We start from the raw sequence: 25544 nt of genomic DNA, 5'->3' as shown, positions 1-25544 counted from the left end.
CATAGTCTTTTTAACATGACGGGTCCAGCTGATCGCTACAGGTCTGGCTTCACTAACCCTCAGTTATCACCAGGAGAAACCACATCTGACCAGACATTTCACCTGATGTGCAGGATTCCACTGCATATCCAAAAAACATCCAGACCAGTTGGTAGATTTTTATGTTTTTACTATAAAATGTAAGCAAGAAAAACAGATGCCATAGAATTCCAAAATATGTAACTGCTGGTAACCAAACAAAGTAGATGCTGTAAGGGCCTGTTCACATCAGCCTTGCCCTTCCGTTGAGGGGTTCCGTCGGGGGGTTTCCGTTAGGTTAACCCCTCAACGAAAAGGCAAACTGAAACCTCGGCTTCCGTTTCCCCCACCATTGAACTCAATGGTGACGGAAACCTAGCTAATGGTTTCCGTCTGTCACCGTTGTGACAGGGTTCCGTTGTTTTGACGGAATCCATAGCGCAGTTGACTGTTCTATTGATTCCGTCCGCAAACAACGGAACCCTGTCACAACGGTGACAGACGGAAACCATTAGCTAGGTTTCCGTCACCATTGAGTTCAATGGTGGGGGAAACGGAAGCCGAGGTTTCAGTTTTCGTTGAGGGGTAAACCTTACAGAAACCGCTGAAGGAACCCCTCAGCGGAAACTAACGCTGATGTGAACAAACCCGAACTCTTTTTACTTTACAATTAACACCTTCTTTTTTTATTTTTGCAGATGTTCTTCCTTCTTCTACTGAGCATTCCAAGTGCGCTGAGCAGCAAGGCCGAGTTTGATTTGCCCCTAGCCTCCCCAATCTTCTCACTCTTTTTTTATATGACGTGTCTTGTGCTTGCTGCAGTCCATGTCATTGTATGCACATCAACTGAAAACATGTGCTTCTTCTGTAGCATATCATGGATGATGGTGATGGGCATTATAGGACTTCTATCCGCACTTCTCTGCATTCTTCTATCAGTTTTAGGAAAAATAATTTTGAAACGTCAATCATGTAATGAAGTGAGTAAAATGTAATATAATGCCTAAATAACCTATTTAATCTTTATGCTGTTGAATACATAAACCGTGGCTTGCAAACCCATTCAACCCCCTAAAAAGTCAACAGATTTGTCTGGATTACAAATAAAACTTAAGATGGCTTCACATGCAGCGTTTTTAGGAAGAACGACACATTGTTGCTGGTGTTTTCCTGATGCATTTTTGTGGCAAAAATATGCCGCGGCGGGAAATATAAAATGCACTACAAACATGGCAATTTTTTAGGTGCCTAATTTTTTCAAAATCTCAGCAAGAATGACATTATGTGGCGTTTTTCCTCCCGTAGACAGTGTTTTTTTTCTTATGTATCAATGTGTGTTGCTTTTTTTATTATTTTTTTTTTATAGTGTTTTTGGTAGTGGTTTTTCATAATAAATCATGTGAAGAGAAGAGGACTATGACTTGAGTTAAATATTGACTGTTTTCTTCAGTTTATAAACCATCAATTGCTCGCAAATGACCGATCAGCAACACTTAACCCTCTCACGTCACCAATCTGACTATTTACGTCATTGCAGCATATACCTTGTGCTGTAGCGACGTAGATAGACCTGGTCCTCCTTAATGGCAGATTGTGCTGTATAGCATTCTGCCAGTAAAGATATTGGGCTGTCACCCAGGCTGCTAAAGTGACAGGAAGCTGAAATATTCAGCACTGTCACAAAATACGCTAAACACAGCGCTCAAAGTGAGTGCTGTGTTCTGCAATGGGGCCCGAATGAAGGAAGTTGGCATTGGCATGGAGGCCCGTGACAGCTTGATGACGTCACGGGCTTCCAACAGTCTGAGGGAATAAGCATGCTAGGAGGACATGATTTTTGTCCCCCAGCAATACACTTTATGCAGATCATTGCTAGTAGTTCTATAATGGCCAGAAGGCCATACAGCGGAATGATAGGATAACCTCATGTTATCCCAGCTTCCTCCAGACAGAAAAAAAAGGTGAAAAAAAATAAAAGAAATAAAAATAGTCAAAGTAAAAAATAAATAAATAATAAGAAAAGGACAACCTCACCCCTATCAGCTCTAATGCCTACATTATACATTTCTGTACACGGGTGCTTTGCACCCATTTACAGATTTCACATACCGCCTAAAGGCAAAAGGAGTGCTAGAAAAAAATGGTGATCTTTGTTCTCGGGCGTTGATGTAGGTGGGGCAAAGTGAACATATTTGTATCGTTATATATAGAAGGGTGTAAAGGTTTGCGAATGACCTAAGTTTGTCTAGTTTTATATTACAAAATAAAATAATGAAGGAAATATGCATATTTTTTCCCCGTTTTCTGCTACATAAAATAAAAAAAATACTGATTCCGTCTTGGTACAACATTGTGTCCCCCAAAAAAACCTATATGTGCCCTTTAAACAAGGGGAAAAAAATATTTGTCCGAAGTTTAAAAAAAAAATCCATAGACTGAAAGTTGAAATTTTGCTCTGGATATTCAGGCATCGAAAGTCTTTTGGTTGTGAAAGGATTAATTTGTTGAAATTTTGTATCTTGTTGGATTTGTTTCTAGTTCTAGTATGCCATAACATGTATCCTATGGTATGATTGGCTGATTTTAGTAATTTGTTTTTATGGGATATTTTTGTACGTGCCTTCTGTAGAATTTTACAATCTCATTTTTTTTTAATGTATAGTTGTGAAGACCGCGACCAAAAAATGGGATGATTGGGAATTGTATATGTGTGTCGATCGATCGATAGGAGATATAGTGATACTGGTTGTATAACAATTCCAACCAAACTTGATATTTGTGATGTTAATGTGTTTTTCAGAAACCAAACTCCAGCATGTCAACATGGTCAGAACTAGACCTTCTTCTCCTGGTGGGGACATTTGGCCATGTTTTAAGTATGGGGGCAAGTAGCTTTATTGAGGAGGAACATCAAACATGGTATTTCCTTGTGAACACTCTTTGCTTGGCTTTATCTCAAGAAATGTGTAGGAAATACTGTCTTGTAAGGAAAAGAAATAAAATGAACGCTACAGACTTGGATCAGGAGACACAGGGCAGTGTTTACATCAATGAAATCTATGATGCGCACAAAAAGGAGTTAAGAGAAGGAAGGTTATCAATTTTAGAACGTTTTATAAACGACAACGAAAAATGGATTGCGTTGTCAAGCCCTGGTGTTATCCTCATATGTTGTCGGTTATTACGTCCCCTAAATCAGACTGGAATTCAGTGGATACATCGATCAGATTTTGGACACTGGTTGACAAGGTAACCATACATTTGTTTGTATTCTGGGTGGCGTATCTAGTGTACACTTTGTCACTTCCTTAATATTCTAGTTATATGACCGTAACATGAATGTGTATAGATCATTCAGCTGTTGTACCTGCCCTCTTGTTTCTCTATAAAGCCATTTGACTTGATTTTAGAAATTTGGTACAACTTTCCTCTTGGTAATGTGCACGTAATACAGATTATTTAGGCTAAGGCTCAATCAATTCACCCACGAGATGTGATAAAATATCAGGATTATCGCAATCTCTCAGTGACTCCAATATTTCCCTACGGGGAAAAAAGTCACAAGTGACCATCTCAGTGAATCTAACAAGGGACATGCGATGACGCAAGATCGATTGCGACTGGTTTTCCATAGGGGAATATTGAGGTTGTAATAATTTACCTCCACTCACGGGTGATGCTGTGATTCTCTAGCCTTAAATGGGTTGTCCAGGTTCTGGGCTGTTTTTTCATACTGATGACCTATCCACAGGATAGGTTATTAGTATATGATCGGTGGGAGTCTGACACTGGACCCTGCATCGATCAGCTGTTATTACGGCTTTCTCCAGGCGCCGGAAGCTGTGCAGGGGTCCGTGCCGGAATCAGATGGTTCCGAACACTGTATAGCGGCTGTGCTGGGTTACTGCAGCTCGGCTTCTATTCACTCGACTAGTAGTAGAGCTACAGTACTCCAACACGGCCGCTATACAGTGTATGGAGCCTTCTGTTTCCGCCACTGACCCCTGCATAGCTTCCGGCGCCTGGAGAAAGCCGTAATAGCTGATCGGTGTGGGGTTCGGGTGTCGGACACCCACTATCATATACTGATGACCTATCATGTGGATAGGTCATCAGTATAAAAAAACAAAACGCCCCCAACCTGGACAATCACTTTAATATAGATCTGTGGTTTTCTGTTCTGGAAAGTAGCACAAATTTGTACAATGTAAATGGACGTTGCAGAAATTCATACACCTGCTGCAGAAACAACCCTTCATATGAATGGAACAGATTTTCAGTCACAGAAATTTCTGCAATATTTCTGCCACGTTTGAACTTACCATTTATAAGGGTGTGTTCACATCAGCGTTCGGTTCCGTTCATGTGTTCCGTTAGACCTTTACATTGGCGGAACCCATGAACGGAAACCCAAATGGAAACCATAGCTTCTGTTTCCATTACCATTGATTTCAATGGTAATGCTTCCATTGAAATTGGTTTCCGCGTGTCTCCAGTCTGTAAGGTTTACGTTTTTTTAGCGTAAACAATAGCGCAGTCGACTGTGCTATTGTTTCCGTTAAACCCCAGAAACCTTACAGAACGTAAACCAATTGCAACAGAAGCATTACTATTGAAATCAATGGTAATGGAAACAGAAGCTATGGTTTCCATTTGGCTTTTCGTTCATGGGTTCCCCAGACAGAAAGCTCTAGCGGAACCGATGAATGGAAGCCCGACACTGATGTGAACACAACCTAATGTGTTTCTAGTTTTGGAGTTCCTTTAGCTACCACCCATCTATTGTAGAGAATAAGCACACATGCAATGTGTTAGAATTGTATGTAGTTCTTCTTTTTTTTTTTTTCTTCATCTAAAGAATTTTCCTACATTTTTGCAGCATATACATTTTGATATACCATAAATGTCTTATCGTACTCCAACTCCAGAATTGGCTGCGTGTTCATAGTACATCTCCGCGGAATCCTGAGAGATACAGAAACCGTGTAACACGCTAACTTAGGTTGTTCTCATTTTTCCAAAAGATTTCAACAGAGCGTGACGCTGCACACACCATCCAACTTTCAGCCAGGAATAGGGGATCAGACACCCCACATCCTCCAGATGAGTGGGGTTCCCAGCGGTCAGACCTTAATCGATAAGACCTATATGGCATGTTAAATTGATATGTCATAAATGTTTGTTGTGGTAAACTAGGGCCACTGTGAGACTGCATGTTACTAAAATTATCAGTTTCAAGCAGCTTGCTTTAGGGTATGTTCACACGTAGTGAGCAAAAATGTCTGAAAATACGGAGATGTTGTCAGGCGAAAACAGCTTCTGATTTTCAGACGTTTTTTTATCAACTCGCGTTTTTCGCTGCGTTTTTTTATGGCCGTTTTTGGAGCTGTTTTTCGATGGAGTCAATAAAAAAACACCTCCAAAAACATCCCAAGAAGTGTCCTGCACTTCTTTTGGCGAGCCGTCATTTTACTCGCCGTATTTTGACAGCGATGCGTAAAATAAAGGCTCGTGGGAACAGAACATCATAATGCCCATTGCAAGCAATGGGCAGATGTTTGTAGGCGCCTGAATTACGTCTGAAACCACTGCGTGTGAACATACCCTTAATGTGATCACAAGTATTTTTAACAGATATGACCCTCTACTGACCAGAGTTCTTAGGCCCTGTTCACACAGACTTTTTAAGGCGCTGATTTTGACGCAGAAACTGCGTTGGAATAAACGCCAAAAAAACCTCCGAAATCGCCCCCCATTGATTTCAATGGGAGACGGAGGTTTTGGTTTTTTCCTGGGCGGCATGGTGTTTTTTTGCCCGCAGTCCTTTCATTAGCTTCAAAGGCCACGGGCGAAAAACGCATCGGGAAAACAACGCAGGCAGTCCAAAATCTGGCTCAAAATTCCTGAAGGAATTCTGATGAAGATTTTTTTTTTATGCCTGCAAAATACTCAGTGTGAACAGGGCCTTATAGTGAATTGCATGGCGTATAAATTGAACTGTGTGTGGCCATATTATTGAATTCTACATTTTGCTCACGTGAATTCCCACCTGATTTTTAAATAAAATGCCATATCTTTTCTGATTTCTCTATTCTTCATCTATACAGCTCTGAACACAAGGCTGAACTGTCGTTTTTGGTTGGAATCTGCTTAGTGATGATCTTTATTTTAATTCAAGGAAAATGCTCTTTAGTTTCTAAAGTAGCGTTGATGTTTGGATTGCTGGGGGTTTATTGTTACAGAGCCGCCATAGGCCACGTATTGTATCCTTGGCAACAAAATACGAAAGAAATCGCAAAGTAAGTATAAGGTGAAGATTGATTTTTCCTTTAAAATATCACACAGATTTTTTTATATCCTTTTAACTACATACTGCTGCTACTAATACATATATATAAAGTGAGCAGAGTGATATGCGTTTCTACATGACGGCTTAGTCCGTAGTGCAAACTAACTCTTCCCCTAACAATACCTAGTAGAATGTAGAATTTTTCGCTACATACAATTGTACTCACAGGGAAGCTTTGATAATCCACCGCCAGCTCTGCTGCATGTATTCACTAATATAGGCATAATCTGTAACAGACCATAGGAATTGTATTTACACTACATTGTTATTAATCTTAATATTAGATGACAGATACATTTTAGCAGTCTGTCATCCAACTACTACTCACATCTGTCTAAATGCCGTTGACCATTATTTTATCAATTTATTTAACTGGATTACTTGCGCAGTGAAAATGAATTGCAAACAAATTCAATTATGAAAAGCATACGTTCTCTGCCAGTTTAACAATGCTAAACGTATGCTAAAGGGACTATTTTTTTTATTTATTTTTTCCATACCTTTGCCCTGCTGGAACCTACAAGAGCATTACAGTATAAATTTGTGATCTATGTTAGTTGGGGTCCTTAGACCCGTGGTCGAGCCACGATTTGTGGCTGTAATACTGGAGCAAATGTGCGCCTCTATTAGCCTCCTTAACACAGAATTTGTCAAGCAATTTAAACTACATCAAAAACCGCTAGCGTTATTAAAATGTAACATGGTGTTTTTGGTGTCGTTTTTATTTGGTGCCATGTTGTACATGCTTTTTTTTAATGGCGTTTTTCGAAGTCCCATAAAGAAGCCTATGGGAAAAACGCCTGGAAGAATGCCATGCCCAGAGAATGCTGATTTTGGGAAAACAATGCCACAAAATTTTCCACAAAAATTGTCTAAAAAAAAAAAAAAAAAAAAAAAAAAACACAAACCAAAACGCAGTTGCATGTAGTTAATTTCATATTTTACTATAGACTTTAATGTAACATCTGGCCACACTAAAAAAACACATAAAATCACGCAAAACTCTGTGTGAATCCAGCCTTACGCTCATGTGAAACTGGCCTTAACCCCTTCGCGCTCACCGACGTAATATTCCGTTGCGCTAACCAATACGTTCGCGCTCAGCGACGGAATATTACGTCGCGGGAGTAACGCCCATTTCGGACGTCCTCCCGACACATGCAGGAGCTGTGACAGCTGCTGTCTCGTACAGCAGCTGCTGCAGCAGCTCCTATAGCGGGGACCGATCGCTGTGTCCCCGCTGATTAACCCGTGTTCAATAGCGATCACGGCTTTTAGGGGGTTAAGCTACAATCGCCAGCCTGCTACGCGATAGCAGCTGGCGATGGTGACTATGGCAACCAGACACCAAACAATGGCGTCCGGCTATGCCATCGACGGAAGCCTAGTGGGTCCTGACGAAGTCCACTATGCTTGCTGTCAGTGAGTAGCTGACAGTTCTAATACACTGCACTACGCATGTAGTGCAGTGTATTAGAATAGCGATCAGGGCCTCCTGCCCTCAAGTCCCCTAGTGGGACAAAGTAAAAAAGTAAGTTAAAAAAAGATGTGTAAAAATAAGAAAATAAAAGTAAAAATCCCCCCTTTTCCCTTATCAGAATAAACCGTACCAGAATCACAATTGTTTGGTCACTTCACCTCCCAAAAAATGGAATAAAAAGAGATCAAAAAGTCCCATGTACCTAAAAATGGTGCTGATCGAAACTACAGTTCGTTACGCAAAAAATAAGTCCTCGCACGGCTTTCTTGATGGAAAAATAAAAAAGTTATGGCTCTTAGAATAAGGTAACACAAAAAGTAAATGATTTTTTACAAAAAGTATTTTATTGTGCAAACGCCATAAGACATAAAAAAACTATAAACATCTGGTATCGCCGTAATCGTATCGCCCCGCAGAATAAAGTGAATGTCATTTATAGCGCACGGTGAACGCTGTAAAGAAAATAGAATGAAAAAACAATCGTAGAATTTCTGTTTTTTAGTCACCACGCCACTTAAAAATAGAATAAAAACTGATCAAAAAGTCGCATGCACCTCATGAAAACTGCAATGAATTCCTTAAGGGGTCTAGTTTCCAAAATGGGGTCACTTTTGGGGGTTTTCCACTGTTTTGGCACCACAAGACCTCTTCAAACCGGACATAGTGCCTAATAAAAAGGAGGGCTCAAAATCCAGCAGGTGCTCCTTTGCTTCTGAGGCCGGTGCTTCAGTCTATTACCGCACTAGGGCCACATGTGGGATATTTCTCAAAACTGCAGAATCTGGGCAATAAATATTGAGTTGCGTTTCTCTGATAAAGGTCCTAATATATAGGTCCCTTAAAGCAACTTCAGAACTGAACTGGAACCTAAAAAAATAAATAAATTAGGCAATACTTCGCTTCCTACATTATACTGATAATGAACCGTGCCCACACCGAGATGACCCCAGTTTTGACCGTTTGTATAAACGGAGATCCCTATTCGACCGTTTCAGTGCCCGGTTTTCCCAAGCATACACCCCCGAGAAGTGTATTTCTATTGATGAGTCCTTGGTAGATTTTAAAGGGAGGGTTCAATTCCGCAAGTACCTGCAAGGTATGGTGTGAAGCTGTATAAGCTGTGTGAGAGTGCATCAGGGTATACCTACAAATTTAGGATATATAAAGGGAAGGACACCAGTAGTCCATCCCCATAATGCCCCCCCCCCTTTACTGGGAGTTAATGCAATAATTGTGAGGGATTTGGTGCATCCACTGCTGGACCAGGGTTACCACCTCTACCTGGATAATTTTTATACCAACATCCCACTCTTCAACTGCCTCGCTTCCAGTCCTGCGGCATGCGGCACTGCTAGAAGAAATCTGAGAGGCCTCCCTAAGACTCTGCTTGGGCAAACAAGAAGGGGTGAGAGCAGGGCACATTCTAGCAGCAACATAGTGTATCTAGTACAAGGACAAGAGAGATGTCACACCAGTACCCATGTACCAGTACAGAGACCCCCAAACCAGACTGTATCCTGGACTACAATAGGTACATGGGAGGGGTGGACTTGTCAGATCAAGTCCAGAAGCCCTACAGCACCATGCGGTGTGGTATAAGAAGCTGGCCGTGCACATCATACCGATGGCTTTGTACCATGTGTACGTGCTACGTCGATGTACAGGCCAGAGGGGAACTTTCCTGGAATTTCAAGAGGTGGTTATCAAGAACCTAATCTTTAGGGACCATGAAGGGGGGGGGCACCCAGTACTTCTGGAAGCGAGGCCACACGCATCGTACCAGGGCAACACTTTCCAGGAGAAGTTCCCCAAACTGGCAAGAAGGGAAAAAGTCAAAAGAGGTGCAAAGTCTGCTATAAGAGGGGGATAAGGGAGGAAACCATATATCAATGTGACGCGTGTCCCGAAAAACCAGAGCTCTGTATGAGAGTGTTTTAAAATTTATCATACATCCCGTGGTTTATAATTTACCCCAATTTTACTTCCCCTGATGTACTCCGCACAGCTTATCCCCCTCCTCTTTCCCTTCTGAGCCCTGCTGTGTTCCCAGGCAGCTGATAACAGCCACATGGAGGGTATTGCCGTACCCAGGAGAACCCACATTACAGTTTATGGGGTGTATGTCTCCGGTGGCGGGGCCACTTCTTGCGAGTTTCAACTGTACTGGTACCTCAGGGGCTTCTGCATACATGACTTCGCACCAGAAAATCCCCAGTAGGCCAAATGGTGGTCCTTTCCTTCTGAGCCCTCCCATGGGCCCAAACGGCAGTTTATCACCACAAATGGGGTATTGCCGCACTAAGGACAAATTGGGCAACAAAATCGGGTATTTTGTTCCCTGTGAAAATAAGAAATTTTGATCACAAATGACATCTTATTGGAAAAAATGACATTTTTTTTAATTTCACAGCCCAATTCAAATAGGTGCTGTGAAAAAACTGTGTGGTCAAAATGGTAGCAACAACCATAAATGAATTCCTTCAGGGGTGCAGTTTCCAAAATGGGGTCACTATTGAGGGATTCCTACTGTTTTGGCACCTCAACACCTCTTCAAACCTGGCATGCTGCTTAAAATATATTCTAATAAAAAAGAGGCCTCAAAATGTACTAGGTCCTTCTTTGCTTCTAGGGCTTGTGTTTTAGTCCACGAGCGCACTAGAGCCACATGTGGGACATTTCTAAAAACTGCAGAATCTGGACAATACATATTTAGTAGTATTTCTCTGGTAAAACCTTCTATGTTACAGATTTTTTTTTTTTTATAAAATTGAAATTCAGCAAGAAAAATGAAATTTGCAAATTTCACCTCCACTTTGCTTTAATTCTTGTGAAATGCCTGAAGGGTTGTTTTGAATACTTTGAGGGGGTCTAGATTTTAAAAAAAAGTGTTTTATCAGGGTTTCTAATACATAGGCCCCTCAAAGCCACTTCAGAACTCAAGAGGTACCTTAAAAAAAAGGTTTTTGAAATTTTCTTAAAAATATGAGAAATTGCTGTTTATGTTCTAAGCCTTGTAACGTCCAAGAAAAATAAAGAAATATTCAAAAAACTATGCCAATCTAAAGTAGACATATGGGAAATGTGAACTAGTAACTATTTTGCAAATATAATGGTGGTTTCTCTTGGCTCAAATACCCACAAAATCTCTCTCAGACCGGAGCAGGCAAAACTAAATTGGGTATGATCCAACAAATACCCTAAATAGCATATATAAAGTACAGTGAAGTTTACCGCTCAGACGGCACTGGTAACAGTCCAATATCATTCAGTATAGACACTCTCTCCCAGAAAAATGCAGTGGACAGTCCGCAATCCAATGAGGGTGTGGATGGTAATTCTTATCCTTGTAGTTCCACCAAGCTCCTTATCGTCTCCCTCCACATTCAAAGAACTCCTGGTAGGAAAAGGATCTTATGTCTCTAATAGATGGAAAAAGGAAGACACATAGTGCAACACCCTCTGAAAAAGATTGCTCCACGCCAAGTTTAATCCATACTCACAGAAGTAACAAGAAATAAAAGCATCAAGGTAAGTAAAAATCTTTAAAATTTCTAGGCGGCACGCCAAACACTCTCGCCCGACCCTGGGTTTCGCCCTTCCGGCTTCCTCTGGGGCATCAGAGGAAGCCGGAAGGGCGAAACCCAGGGTCGGGCGAGAGTGTTTGGCGTGCCGCCTAGAAATTTTAAAGATTTTTACTTACCTTGATGCTTTTATTTCTTGTTACTTCTGTGAGTATGGATTAAACTTGGCGTGGAGCAATCTTTTTCAGAGGGTGTTGCACTATGTGTCTTCCTTTTTCCATCTATTAGAGACATAAGATCCTTTTCCTACCAGGAGTTCTTTGAATGTGGAGGGAGACGATAAGGAGCTTGGTGGAACTACAAGGATAAGAATTACCATCCACACCCTCATTGGATTGCGGACTGTCCACTGCATTTTTCTGGGAGAGAGTGTCTATACTGAATGATATTGGACTGTTACCAGTGCCGTCTGAGCGGTAAACTTCACTGTACTTTATAGTAACTATTTTGGGTGGTATAAGGGTATGTGCACACACACTAATTACGTCCGTAATTGACGGACGTATTTCGGCCGCAAGTCCCGGACCGAACACACTGCAGGGAGCCGGGCTCCTAGCATCATAGTTATGTACGATGCTAGGAGTCCTGCCTGTCTGCAGGACAACTGTCCCGTACTGTAATCATGTTTTCAGTACGGGACAGTAGTTCCACGGAGAGGCAGGGACTCCTAGCATCGTACATAAGTATGATGCTAGGAGCCCGGCTCCCTGCACTGTGTTCGGTCCGGTACTTGCGGCCGAAATACGTCCGTCAATTACGGACGTAATTAGTGTGTGTGCACATACCCTTACTGTCTGTTTTACAAGCAGATGCATTTAAATTCTGAAAAATGCAATTTTTTCAAAATTTTCTCTAAATTTTGCAATTTTTCACCAATAAACACTGAATATATCGACCAAATTTTACCACGAACATGAAGCCCAATGTGTCACGAGAAAACAATCTCAGAATCGCTTGGATAGATTTAAGCATTCCGACGTTATTACCACATAAAGTGAAATATGTCAGATTTGAAAAATGGGCTCTGAGCCTTAAGGCCCAAACTAGGCTGCGTCCTTAAGGGGTTAAAAGACTTTTCTCAGGTGAGCCTTGTATGAAGTTTGGGGGAAATTAGGACTTTTTTTTTTTTTTAGAAGTAATGGGTTAAAGTGCATATTGCCTGGTGAGCTCAAGCAACTTGGCAAAGACTTTACTAATATTCCATTTGTCCTAATAATTCTGATATTTTATTTATTTACCGGTCTACTCTTTATGTGGAAATAAATGGGAACACGTTTCATAATTATGGTATTTTAGGTTTTCCTTTTAATCTGGTTGTAGTGGTTTTTCCTGTGGAGAACAGGTATGTAAGGTCTGACCAACATGCTATAGTAATGTAAAGTCTATGACGATGGCCGGCCTGCAAATCAAAATGTTTTCCTTGGAAACCAAGTTCCTAATGGAGAAAAGAGGCACTTTTATACTATCTACAGAGTAACTTACTACCAGGAACACCATTATGGGTATGTTTTTTGATAAGCCTTGTCTATCTTTTCACAGAGGAATCACAGAGGCCCGTTTTGTCTACATATTTGTACTTGGGATTCTTATAACTGGAATAAAGGACTTGTTGAAATCACATGTTGTTATGTGCACAGATTCTAAAGCAAAGACTATGGGATTATGGGAAGTATACAGTGGATTGATCCTTCTTGCAGCGCTTTTGTTTCGACCACACAACCTTGTGGTTTTGGTATTCTGCCTTCTAATCCAGATTATTCTAACTATGTTCATCTGGAAAATGCTGAAGTATGATGCAGCTCAAATTACTATAATGCACTATTGGTTTGGACAAGCTTTTTTCTTTTTCCAGGTAGGTAGCTCTTCATACGGTCTACTGCAGATACCGCATTTTTCAGACTATAGGACACCGTTTTTAACACAAAAAAAATAAATAATCCTCTTTATTTATATAGTGCCAACGTATTCCGCAGCTCTTTACAATTCATACAAACATGTACAGACAATATCAGACATCACAAAGGGACAAAATAAATAACTCAAGCAGGAGCCATCTTTTATACATATAGGTAGTACACATATAGCTGCATGAGCCAGTCACCAGTCAGTATCTGTATATGATAGATATGAAGTGCATGGAAATTGGGGGATACTGCTGAATGAAGGAGTCAGATTCTGATGACTAATGTAATAGGGGGGCAAACGAAAGGAGTCAGATCAGGGAATGTTATAGGCCTTGTCTAAAAAGATGTTTTCAGGGCACACTTAAAACTGGGGATGTTGGGAATTAATCCGATTGTCTGGGGTAGCGCATTCCAGGGGACTGGTGCAGCATGAGAAAACTCTTAGAGACTTGAGCGGGAAGTTCGGATTATGGTGGATATTAATCTAAGGTCGTTCGCAGAAAGTAGAGCGTGGGTAGGGTGGTAGACTGAGATGAGGGAGGAGATGTAAGGAGGTGCAGCACTGGAGAGCTTTGTGGGCGAGTAATAAGTTTAAATTTTATTCTAAAGAGAAAGGGCAACCAGTGCAGTGACTGGCTCAGGGTAGAGGCGTTCATGTAACGGTTGGTCAGAAAGGATAGATTGGAGAGGGGAGAGTTTAGTGAGTGGAAGACTGATTAGTAATGAGTTACAGTAGTAAAAACGAGAGTGAATCAGAGTTTTGGCTGTTTCCACAGTAAGAAATAGGTGGATTCCGGTGCCACCTTCACCTCAAAAGAGTCCGGAGCGTGCAACCCATTAACTATAAGAAGTAAAGGAAAGATCAGAGTCAAAAATAACCCCAAGACAACGGGCGTGCTGCCAAAGAGTTATGGTAGTGCCACACACTGAGAAAGATCATGCTTAATAGTGTATGCATTTTAAAGTCGAAATAAAGCAGCAGAAAGGGACCTATAGGACTGTATAGAGATGTCCAGATGGTGCCGTCATAGCTGTTGGAATATATGATGGAAAATCCTTATATGACACTGCCTTCTTCTTGTTTTTGTGTATGATCCTAACGACCCTAAAATGTTGTTGTTTTTTTTCCTTTCAGGGAAACTCCAATACCATAAGTACAGTGGATATTTCGGCTGGTTTTATTGGTCTTGAGAACTATGTTGAGATACCAGCTATTTTACTTACTGCATTTGTGACCTACAGTGGGCCTTTACTTTGGTCTATGCACCTATTGTGTTACCTAAGTGGAGAAACCAAAAAGTAATTATACAATTTATAAAATAATAATTAACCTTGTAATATATTAAATGACAAAACCAACATGAACTTTAGTTTTAAAGTAAGGTTTTCTCTATCTGGCTGAAGAAAGTATAGATTTTATAGTTTTGTCTTGGTAGAGTTAAGAGCCAGGCATTTAGGATCTATTCACACGTGGAAGTTTTGTTCGGATTTTTTGTGCCGTTTTTAAGCCAAAATCATGAATGTATTCCAATAGGAAGAGCAGTAGTATCTGTCCTTTTATACTTTCTCCCCTTTATGATCCACACCTGGTTTTGGATTCAAAAACTTCATCAAAAAAGGTACTTCGGCCGTGAACTCCCATACTGGGGAAGCTCCTGACGTCCCTGTTCATATATGGACAGTGATATCTGGAGCTTTAGGCCATGTTCAGACGTGGCAGAGTTTTTCCGCTGCAAATGTTGGTGCGAATTCGGGCAATTACGCCACGAATCTGCACCAACATTTGCATATTTGACAGGTAATTCAGACGTTGCTGATATCACAGCGGACTTGCCACAGATTTCAGTTTTTGCATTGCAAAGGCTGAAATCCGCCGTGAAATTCCGCTTCTTCTCCACAATGTAATGTGCATGCTGCGGAGGGAAAATTCTGCACTACAGCCTAATTTACGCACAGTTATTTTCTGCAACGTCTGAACTAAGTTTCCTAAAAATGTACAGAAAGAAATGTAAAAAACGGCTGCTGCAGAATTCCACTGCGGACTGTCCGCAGCGTAATTCAACATCAATTCCGCCACGTCTGAATGTGCCCTTAGAACGCCGGAATCCCCGACGAGAGAATTGGAAGTTCTCTGGCCGTGAACTCCAGTCCTGGGGAAGCTGCTGACATCCCTGTCCATATACCGTATAAGGACAGTAAGGTCAGCAGCTTTAGAACACCGGAGTCCCCGGCCAGAGCATCGGTAGCATTCTGGCCAGTGACTACGAAATAGGGGAAGCTTTTAACGTCCTGGTCCATATATGAATACTGATGTCAGAAAGTTTACAGTGCCAGAATCCCCGGGCCAAACGCTAACTGATGTGTTTCCATCAACCGTAGGCATCCATGTTAGAGAAAAGTAAGCTGCGCAGTATATGTTTTTGTTTGCGGGATCCCTCAGAATGGAAAAGCGTAGACTAGACGGGTGTCATCAGGATTATCGAGCCCTATGGACACATTTAGCTTGTATGCCGGGAGCTTTCGCAATGTACACGCTAAACGTCATTCAATAACGAGATGTGTACTGGGCCTTACCCATCATAATAAGTGTAACCAAAATAACAGCAGACTCTTCTTGGAAAATCCATTCATGGTTATCTACAAAAATTAGATCATATCTTTTTCCTCTTTAACGTTCTATTACCATTTATTTTTTTCATGACCGTAACAAACAAAATGGTTTCAATTATTTGCAGGCTAAAATATTGATTTGGTTTTCAAGGCATTCTGAAAATATATTTTTATTATTTCTTCAGAATCCCTTTAAATTACAGAGACAGTTGGAGTGCACACACTAATTTGCAATCTTCTCATTTTTCAGGACTTCTACAGCTATGGCACATGGATGTTACTGCTTCGCCATCGTCCGTTCTCTTCCAGTGACTGTTTACATTCTGCTGGTCACAATTCTCCGTTACCATTTGTTTATATGGAGTGTATTTTCTCCCAAGCTACTTTATGAAGTGATACATCTAGTCATCTCAGCTGGTGTTTGCCTGACTTTTACCGTGGCAGATAAGAACCAAGTAGCAAAAAGTGAAGTATGAGTGATGTTTAAGTAACATTTGCTTAACCTCAAAGACTCTCCACCTTTTATCATGTCATTTTTAGGTGCAAAATTATGGGCTAATTGTTTTCTTAATATATATTTATAGCAGTAATAGCGGTGTTTTTTCTGATACAAAGATTTTAAATTTCCTGACTAGGGATATATTTAATAGATAACCTGGTGGGTGCCTGCTAGAGAGAGCTTTGAACTGAATAAAACAGTATGCCCATGCTCCCTCTAGTGGTGACTGCAGGCAGCTTTCATATTCTTTTATTTAAAGAGAACCTTTCACTAGCCCATACATATGCAGCTGAGTGCAACATGTTACAGGCGCTGTTTCACAGACCCTTGGGCATTTTAAACTACCTGTCTAGCCTCCTCCTTTTTTGAGACATATGTGGCACCCAATTATGTAAATTATCCCCTGTACGGTCAGTGGGGCGTTTCTTTTCATGGAAAGGGCAGGGGTGGGATACTTAGCGCTCTGATACTGTTCAATCGGTTACGGGCAGTGTCAGAGCAGCTTGTGCTGTGTGATCTCTCTCACAAGATCACACAGTCTTTCCTTCACTGTCTGACAAGGGCTGGAGAAAGGAGAGTGTGCGCGGGCGCATGTACACATCAGCAAGATTGGGGTGCCGAGCCGTAGTATCTGGCAGAGATCCTCCCTGGTATAAAGTAGAGAAGGCAGCACTCCCAAATAGCTAAGAAAAAAAAAAAGTTGCTTTATTCACCTAAATATGTGAGTACTTGGATAAATAAAACAACCTATTTTTTTACTATATAATATTAGAAGAGAAGATCGCAGCACTACAAAAGTTTCAAAGAATTCCACAAGAGGAAGCATACTGTATAAAGTCTTATCATTGATTTCAACGTTTATCAGTATGCAGTAAGCTTCTAGGGACGGATGCAGGCTGACAGCCTGTTGTCTTTTTTAAATCGTTATCGTTGTAGGGGATTTAGGCCCTATTCACACGGCCGGGATTCTCGGCCGTGTGACAGCTGTTCTTTAAGCGGCCGTCACACGGCCGCAGTAGGAAAGATAGACCCCAAATGGGGCTATTCACACCGGGCTGTCAAAAAATGGAACATGCCCTATTTTGGGCCAATCTCTCGGCTGCACGGCTCCCATAGAAGTCTAAGGGGCCGAGTAAAGTACGGCTGCCACTTGGATGTGATCCGAGTGACGGCCGTGCTTTCTGCCACTCGCTCTCTTCTCCTCCTCCTCACAGTGCGAAGTGCATGTGAGGAGGAGGAGATTTGGCCGGTGATTCCGCTCTAGGAGAAATCCCTGACTTCACTGTCCATATATGGACAGTGACGTCAGGGACTGCTCCTGAAGCGAAATCCCCGGTCACAGCCGTCCCTGACACAGCTGTGGCCGGTGATTCCGCTCCAGGAGAAGTCACTGTCCATATATGGACGGTGAAGTCAGGGACTACTGGAGCGGAATCACGGGCCGCTGAGGCCGGGGATTCCGCTTCAGAAGCAGGAGACCGCACCAGGAGAAGTCCATGATGCCACTGTCCATATATGGACAGTAAAGTCAGGGACTTCTCCTGGAGCGGTCCCCTACAGTGGCACTACCTACAGGGAGGGGGGGGAGTGCAATCAACGAAGGGAATCTACAGGGGTGCTATGTACAAGGGGGCTGTGGCAATATCTACTGGGCGCAGTGTGTGGCATTATCTACAAGGAGGGCTGTGTGGCATTATCTACAAAGGGGGCTGTGTGGCAGTGTCTACAGGGGGCTGTGTGGCAGTGTCTACAGGGGGCAGTTTGTGGCGTTATCTACAGAGGGAAGTGTTGACAAATGAAATTCATCAGTTTTTTAAAACGGGCAGGGAAGAAACTGATGCAAAACAGGTCAAAATCATCCGTTAAACATGGCCCGGAACGGAAACGGAACGGATGCAAAATGGCCGACACTCGGACCCTGTTGTGTGAATAGAGCCTTAAAGTGTAGCTAAACGTTTGACAAACTTCTGACATGTCAGAAGTTTGTATTGGTGGGGGTCCGAGCACTGAGACCCCCATCAATCGCTAGAACGAAGCCAATCAAGTGCTCGTGTGAGCGCTCAGTCGCTTCGTGTCTGTTCTGCTTTTTACGGAAAGCCAATGTATCTGAGTATGGGCTCGTAGACTTTCTATTGAGTCCATACACCAATGCATTTATTTCCCGAAAAAGCCAAACAGAGACGAAGCGGCTAAGCGCTCGCATGAGCAATTGATTGGCTTCGTTCTAGCGATTGGTGGGGGGGTCTCAGTGCTCGGACCCCCACCAATCCAAACTTCTGACATGCCACTATGACATGTCAGAAGTTTGTCAAACGTTTAGCTACACTTTAAAGTTCTGAATCAGAAAAACAAGCCTGTGTAACCCCTATAAAGATATATAAAGAAATTCGTCAGCACAAAGTTTTTAACCTAGATTTTAAAAAACAACACCACAAAATGGTATTCAAGGCTACAAGTTTATTAAAGTCAGAAAAAGCCTACAAGACTAGAACACTAGGACAATGCATAAGTGTTTTCTAGCAGCCGTGATGACTCCACATCTACAACAGGGGGAAAAATGTGTCCAGGTGAGATGGCCAGTCAGGGTCCTATATTTCCTTATAGTCTCCCATGCTGTGCATTTCCACCAGATGTATAGCTGCACCTCAGTTTCAAGATGATCTTGCACCGTATTCCTGTATCAGGATTAAACATGGGACATAGCGCAAACACCTGCAATATATAGTGAAAAGGAAATTGTTCATAAAACTTTTGTGAGTATATGGAATGCTACAAAAGCCTGTAATCCTAAAATCATGTGGCAAGCTAATCGTCAATCCAACCCTGGGTTATGTCCACAATTGCCTTTTTCTGAGCCAATGTGGACGAAACCCAGTCGGGCTAAATGTAAACCTCGTAGACTTTTTTTTTTTTTCTTTTAACTTTTATTGAATATAAGGATTGAATTTGGCTATTTTGCCTTGTGGCACCACTTAGATTAAACGCTTGCTGCTAGCTACAGAACTTTCTTTTGACGAGTGCAAGTTTACGTCAAATCTATAAAGACAGGACTTTCTGGTATATGGCTAGCCCTTCTTTTTTTCTTTTTTTTTTCTCCGAAAATAATAAAACTGAAAATAACTTACTGTACAGCTAATTGGAGATCTGTCTAAGTAATATAAAAAGCTGACTCACGTGTAAATAGTTTTGGGGTGTATTATTTTTCTAAAACAAATCTGTATATGAACTTTATATATTTTACTGGTTTGTTACTCCACTGTACTTTTGTATGTATAAAAGAAGCAATCCCTTTTATTTCAGGTATAATTGAGATTAAAGGGAAATCTATTAAATATTTTATTCCCCTACCTCTACTTGAAATATTGTACTGGATGATGTTTTTAGCTGATGTGTTGCTACAGTAGGTGAGATTTGGAGCATTAAAGATAACTCAACCACAACCATAAATGTCTAGAATGGTTTCATTTATTTTTAAGAAGTGTTGCATAACTAGAAACATATGGCAGAGTTTTGGCAGACCGATACAGTACTTGTAGTTAGGAGCCTCCGTCGCAGAGTCCGGAATTTTAGCTACACAAAATAAAGTCCATGGGTTCCGTTGTGCGCCATTGGTTTCTGTCATGCGATGGATCCGGTGGTTCCATTTTTCCCGTCCCTCTGTTGGAACAGAATAACGGAAATTGTAGTGCAGATGTGAACAAAGCCTTGGATCATTTTTGGTCACTGCATATATTAGTCTGTACACTCATTTATGAATCACCTGACAAAGGGGCCAATTGTATTCTAAAATGCCCTATATTCATAGCCTGATCCTTTATCAACACGCATATCCCTTCCCAATCTCCCATCCCTGTACAAACAAGTCAGACATTACATGGTGACAGCTGCATGCAAAGCTAAATTTCAGCTAAATCCTGGCTCTAATGGCCGGGATCGGAAAAAAGAGCTACTTCAGCCTCTAAGCTGTTAGACAGAGGGAGGAATCACCCCCTTTTTACCCCATCGACTTCCCCCCAAGGGTACCGATAGGTTGTCAAGGCAGCCAAGGGAGTAATGATGCCCCCAGGTCTGGCAAATTGGTCCTCATATTAAGCGGCATTCTAAATTGACATGCTGCGGATACAGATTGCGTTATGGCTCTCAGAATATGGCAACACAAAACTTGTATTTTTATATATATATATATATATATATATATATATATATATATATACAGTGAAGGAAATAAGTATTTGATCCCTTGCTGATTTTGTAAGTTTGCCCACTGTCAAAGTCATGAACAGTCTAGAATTTTTAGGCTAGGTTAATTTTACCAGTGAGAGATAGATTACAGAAAAAAAAAAAAAAAGAAAATCACAGTCAAAATTATATATATTTATTTGCATTGTGCACAGAGAAATAAGTATTTGATCCCCTACCAACCATTAAGAGTTCAGCCTCCTCCAGACCAGTTACACGCTCCAAATCAACTTGGTGCCTGCATTAAAGACAGCTGTCTTAAATGGTCACCTGTATAAAAGACTCCTGTCCACAGACTCAATTAATCAGTCTGACTCTAACCTCTACAACATGGGCAAGACCAAAGAGCTTTCTAAGGATGTCAGGGACAAGATCATAGACCTGCACAAGGCTGGAATGGGCTACAAAACCATAAGTAAGACGCTGGGTGAGAAGGAGACAACTATTGGTGCAATAGTAAGAAAATGGAAGACATACAAAATGACTGTCAATCGACATCGATCTGGAGCTCCATGCAAAATCTCACCTCGTGGGGTATCCTTGATCCTGAGGAAGGTGAGAGCTCAGCCGAAAACTACACGGGGGGAACTTGTTAATGATCTCAAGGCAGCTGGCACCACAGTCAACAAGAAAACCATTGGTAACACATTACGCCGTAATGGATTAAAATACTGCAGTGCCCGCAAGGTCCCCCTGCTCAAGAAGGCACATGTACAGGCCCATCTGAAGTTTGCAAATGAACAGCTGGATGATTCTGAGAGTGATTGGGAGAAGGTGCTGTGGTCAGATGAGACTAAAATTGAGCTCTTTGGCATTAACTCAACTCGCCGTGTTTGGAGGAAGAGAAATGCTGCCTATGACCCAAAGAACACCGTCCCCACTGTCAAGCATGGAGGTGGAAACATTATGTTTTGGGGGTGTTTCTCTGCTAAGGGCACAGGACTACTTCACCGCATCAATGGGAGAATGGATGGAGTCATGTACTGTCAAATCCTGAGTGACAACCTCCTTCCCTCCACCAGGACATTAAAAATGGCTCGTGGCTCGGTCTTCCAGCACGACAATGACCCGAAACATACAGCCAAGGCAACAAAGGAGTAGCTCAAAAAGAAGCACATTAAGGTCATGGAGTGGCCTAGCCAATCTCCAGACCTTAATCCCATCAAAAACTTATGGAGGGAGCTGAAGATCCAAGTTGCCAAGCGACAGCCTCGAAATCTTAATGATTTACAGATGATCTGCAAAGAGGAGTGGGCCAAAATTCCATCTAACATGTGTGCAAACCTCCTCATCAGCTACAAAAAATGTCTGACTGCTGTGCTTGCCAACAAGGGTTTTGCCACCAAGTATTAAGTCTTGTTTGCCAAAGGGATCAAATACTTATTTCTCTGTGCACAATGCAAATAAATATATATAATTTTGACTATGTGATTTTCTGTTTTTTTTTAAATATAATCTATCTCTCACTGGTAAAATTAACCTAACCTAAAAATTCTAGACTGTTCATGTCTTTGACAGTGGGCAAACTTACAAAATCAGCAAGGGATCAAATACTTATTTCCTTCACTGTATATATATCTCAGCAGAAATACCCGGCTTCGTCTGGGTCTATTTTAGTTTGTGTGTGTGTGTGGTTAAAAACTTTGTTTGAGGGGGGTAGAGCCTGACCGCGAGCCGGATGAGAGCTTGAGACTTGAACTTTGCTCTACTTGTGCCGCAGACCGCTATTTGCAGAGTGATTCTCGCGAAGATGGTACGGGTCCACAGAGATGAGAACCGAGAAACACCGGGGACCCCCAAACCCAAAAAACAACAAGGGAAACTTTATAAATTTCTGAGAAAAAGCCTTGCAGCTTCTCCTGGACGCGCAATTAAGATGGCGGCGGCTCGCGCCACTGCCTCGGAACAAGGCGACTATTCAGATCGCAGCATGGATAACCCGGTCGCAGAACTAGCAGTTTCAGGTGGGGCACCAATTACAAGATCCTTCCTCCATAGGGCTCTGTCACATACTATGGGCCCTGTTTTGCAGAAATTGGTTGATATAAAATGGGACATTAAACATATAGGCAACCGGGTGGAAGCCCTGGAGTCAGTGCAAAGCACTTCTCTGGCTTTCTCTTCGGACCTGGCTGCCAGTACAACGAGTCATCAGCAACACTTAAATCATGCGCTCCTTCTTATGGAGGACTAAGAAAATAGGAGTCGCCGCTAAAATGTTCGGATCAAAGGGATCCCTGAATCAATGGCACCTGACTCTTTGAAGACAGCATCGTCAGAAATATTTTCATCTCTTCTGGGTCCAGATAGAGGCTCACAGGTGATAATTGAAAGAGTCCACCGCGTGTTACACCCCAAGCCTAAACCTGACGAGAAACTGAGAGATATCACATGTGGCCACTCAGCTACGGCAGCAATTTTGATGAAAGCCGGAGAAAACTCCCCAATCATCAATGAAGGTTCACAGATCACACTTTTCCAGGATTTGGCCTCCTCTACACTGGCGAAACGCGGTAAGTTACGACCTTTGCTGGACTTACTTAAATCTAGTAATCTGATTTATTGTTGGCTGTACCCCTTTGGACTTGCTGTGCTGAAAGATGGCAAGCAAATCACTGTTGGGTTCAAAAACACAGAAAAGGCCATACTTACTAAGTGGGTAGGTGAAAACCCGTCCCCAGCAGGACGCAGACAGTGCAAAAATGCTTCAGAAGGAGAGTGCATTAAATAGTGATGGTCACTCCCACTAGTCTTGAGGGGAGTGGTGAACTAAGTGCTCACAAGTGAGCGATAAATGGGTGGCAGTATTAGTGTAGTACAAGGGTGTGAATGTATGGTGTATAAAAGAACTGCGTGTGGTATAAAAGTGTCAAAACTGTGTGTGATAATGTAATAAAAAATATAAATGTGATGAATTGGGGTCAGTGCTGTGAATAGTACATGGGGTAATAATGTGCCAGTCGTCAGGCATAGCATATCTTGACTAATCACAGCCTATTTGTAACGCTCATGCTATTAGCTAAGGCGGGCTGCTCTGCATGCCAAACCATACACTAGCACATCATTTGATTTTGCCTACTCTATACTGGCGAAACGCCGTAATTTACAATATTTGCTGGACTTAAATCTAATAATATGATTTTATCATTGGCTGTACCCCTTTGGACTTGCTATGCTGAAAGATGGCAAGCAAATCACTATTAGGTCCTCGGATGACCTGTCCCATGCCTGGAAGCTTCTTCAGCTGACACCGATTGACATCCCCTCCTGGATGCCTTTTTAGATGCCACCGTTGACCTTGCTCAACTTCCTACTCCGGAAACCTAGCACACTATCGACAAAACAAGGTCACCGAGGTACTAAAACCGGGTTCACAAGGAGACACCAACTTGATCCCTCAGAATCCTTTGTCCTTTGTGGGTAGCGAAGATTCTACTGTTTTTATATTTAAAACAAATCTGTTCACACTAGAGAGTATAATATTGCATATGTTCTTGAGTAGTGGATCGCCCCACTAGTTCTCTAATCCCATATTGGGTCATTAATGATCCTATTGATCTTCTCAGTTGCTGTCTGCGGCACTATAGTTGTCCCGATCAGGACGCCCCCCCCATTGGTAATTAATACCTGCATTGCATAAACACCGGAATGCCACTGTACTATTTTTCTTTTTTGAATTTTTTTCTGTTATGTATATGTAAAGGATCTGCCAGACACAGCTTCTGTGTCGACGCCCGTGGTTAATCAGTCTGCACCTGCTCCTAGGCCTGATAGAGTGACTCGATCTGCTACCACTCAGGCTGGTAGGTTCTCCCACTCCTGAGCTTATCACAGCCTGGCCAGACGGTTCTAGCTCCCGCCCTCGGTCTATTTATACCTTCATTTCCTGCTTGTCTTTGCCTGTGATTCTGTCCTGTTTCCTGGCTCTGCTGCTCCTGCTATTATTATTTACCTTGCTTCCTTTTGACCCTGGCTTTTCTGACTACGCTCCTGCTCTGCGTTTGGTACCTTGTACACTCCTGGTTTGACTCGGCTTGTTCACTACGCCTGTTGCTCACGGTGTTGCCGTGGGCAACTGCCCCATTTCCCTTAGCTTCTGTGTACTCTTGTCTGTTTGTCTGTCGTGCACATATTGAGCGTAGGGACCGTCGCCCAGTTGTACGCCGTCGCCTAGGACGGGCCGTGCAAGTAGGCAGGGACTGAGTGGCGGGTAGATTAGGGCTCACCTGTCTGTCTCCCTACCCAGTCATTACATAATCACAGGCCCATATACCTTTTCTACCCTGGTCCCTGACACAACTATGGACCCCCTTGAGACCCTGGCTCAGCAAATGCAGGGCCTCTCCCTACAGGCCCAAACCCTGGCTCAGAGGGGCAACCAGCGTGATGCTACCCTGGTAGTGCCCCCCCCCACCTCACCTCTTGAACCCCACCTCAAGTTGCCTGACCGGTTCTCAGGGGACCAGAAGACTTTTTTTCTCCTTTCGGGAGAGTTGTAGGCTCTATTTTCGTCTAAGGCCCCACTCCTCAGGTTCTGAGAGCCAGCGAGTGGGTATAATTATGTCCCGGCTCCAGGACGGGCCCCAAGAATGGACCTTCTTCTTGGCTCCTGGCACCCCTGAACTTTCCTCTGTTGATCTTTTTTTTTTTCTGCTCTCGGACTCATATATGACGAGACTGACAAGACTGCCTTTGCCGAGAGTCAGCTGGTGACCTTACGTCAGGGTAAGAGACCCGTTGAGGAGTACTGTTCTGACTTTAGGAAGTGGTGTGTAGCTTCTCAGTGGAATGACCCTGCCTTGAGGTGCCAGTTTAGATTGGGTCTGTCGAACGCCCTGAAAGACCTGTTAGCTATCCCTCTTCA

General features: G+C 42.4%; 1 protein-coding gene across 2 annotated transcripts in view; it reads left to right on the top strand.

The window, feature by feature from the left end:
* The window catches only part of PIGG (phosphatidylinositol glycan anchor biosynthesis class G (EMM blood group)), a 32633-nt gene extending 14221 nt beyond the window's left edge, over positions 1–18412 (top strand). For both annotated transcript variants that reach the window (XM_075864634.1, XM_075864626.1), the window contains exons 8-13: positions 717–998; positions 2819–3267; positions 6126–6317; positions 12968–13280; positions 14468–14631; positions 16193–18412. In XM_075864634.1, the coding sequence (XP_075720749.1) occupies positions 717–998; positions 2819–3267; positions 6126–6317; positions 12968–13280; positions 14468–14631; positions 16193–16418 (1626 nt within the window). In that variant the 3' untranslated portion in view covers positions 16419–18412. The remainder of the gene's footprint in view (positions 1–716; positions 999–2818; positions 3268–6125; positions 6318–12967; positions 13281–14467; positions 14632–16192) is intronic.
* The last annotated feature ends 7132 nt before the right edge of the window (positions 18413–25544 follow it).

The sequence above is a fragment of the Rhinoderma darwinii genome, chromosome 1 (genome assembly GCF_050947455.1).
Source record: "Rhinoderma darwinii isolate aRhiDar2 chromosome 1, aRhiDar2.hap1, whole genome shotgun sequence".
NCBI classification, from domain to species: Eukaryota; Metazoa; Chordata; class Amphibia; order Anura; family Rhinodermatidae; genus Rhinoderma; species Rhinoderma darwinii.
Note: the sequence above shows the minus strand (reverse complement) of the source record. Positions and strands in the feature narration are given on the sequence as shown.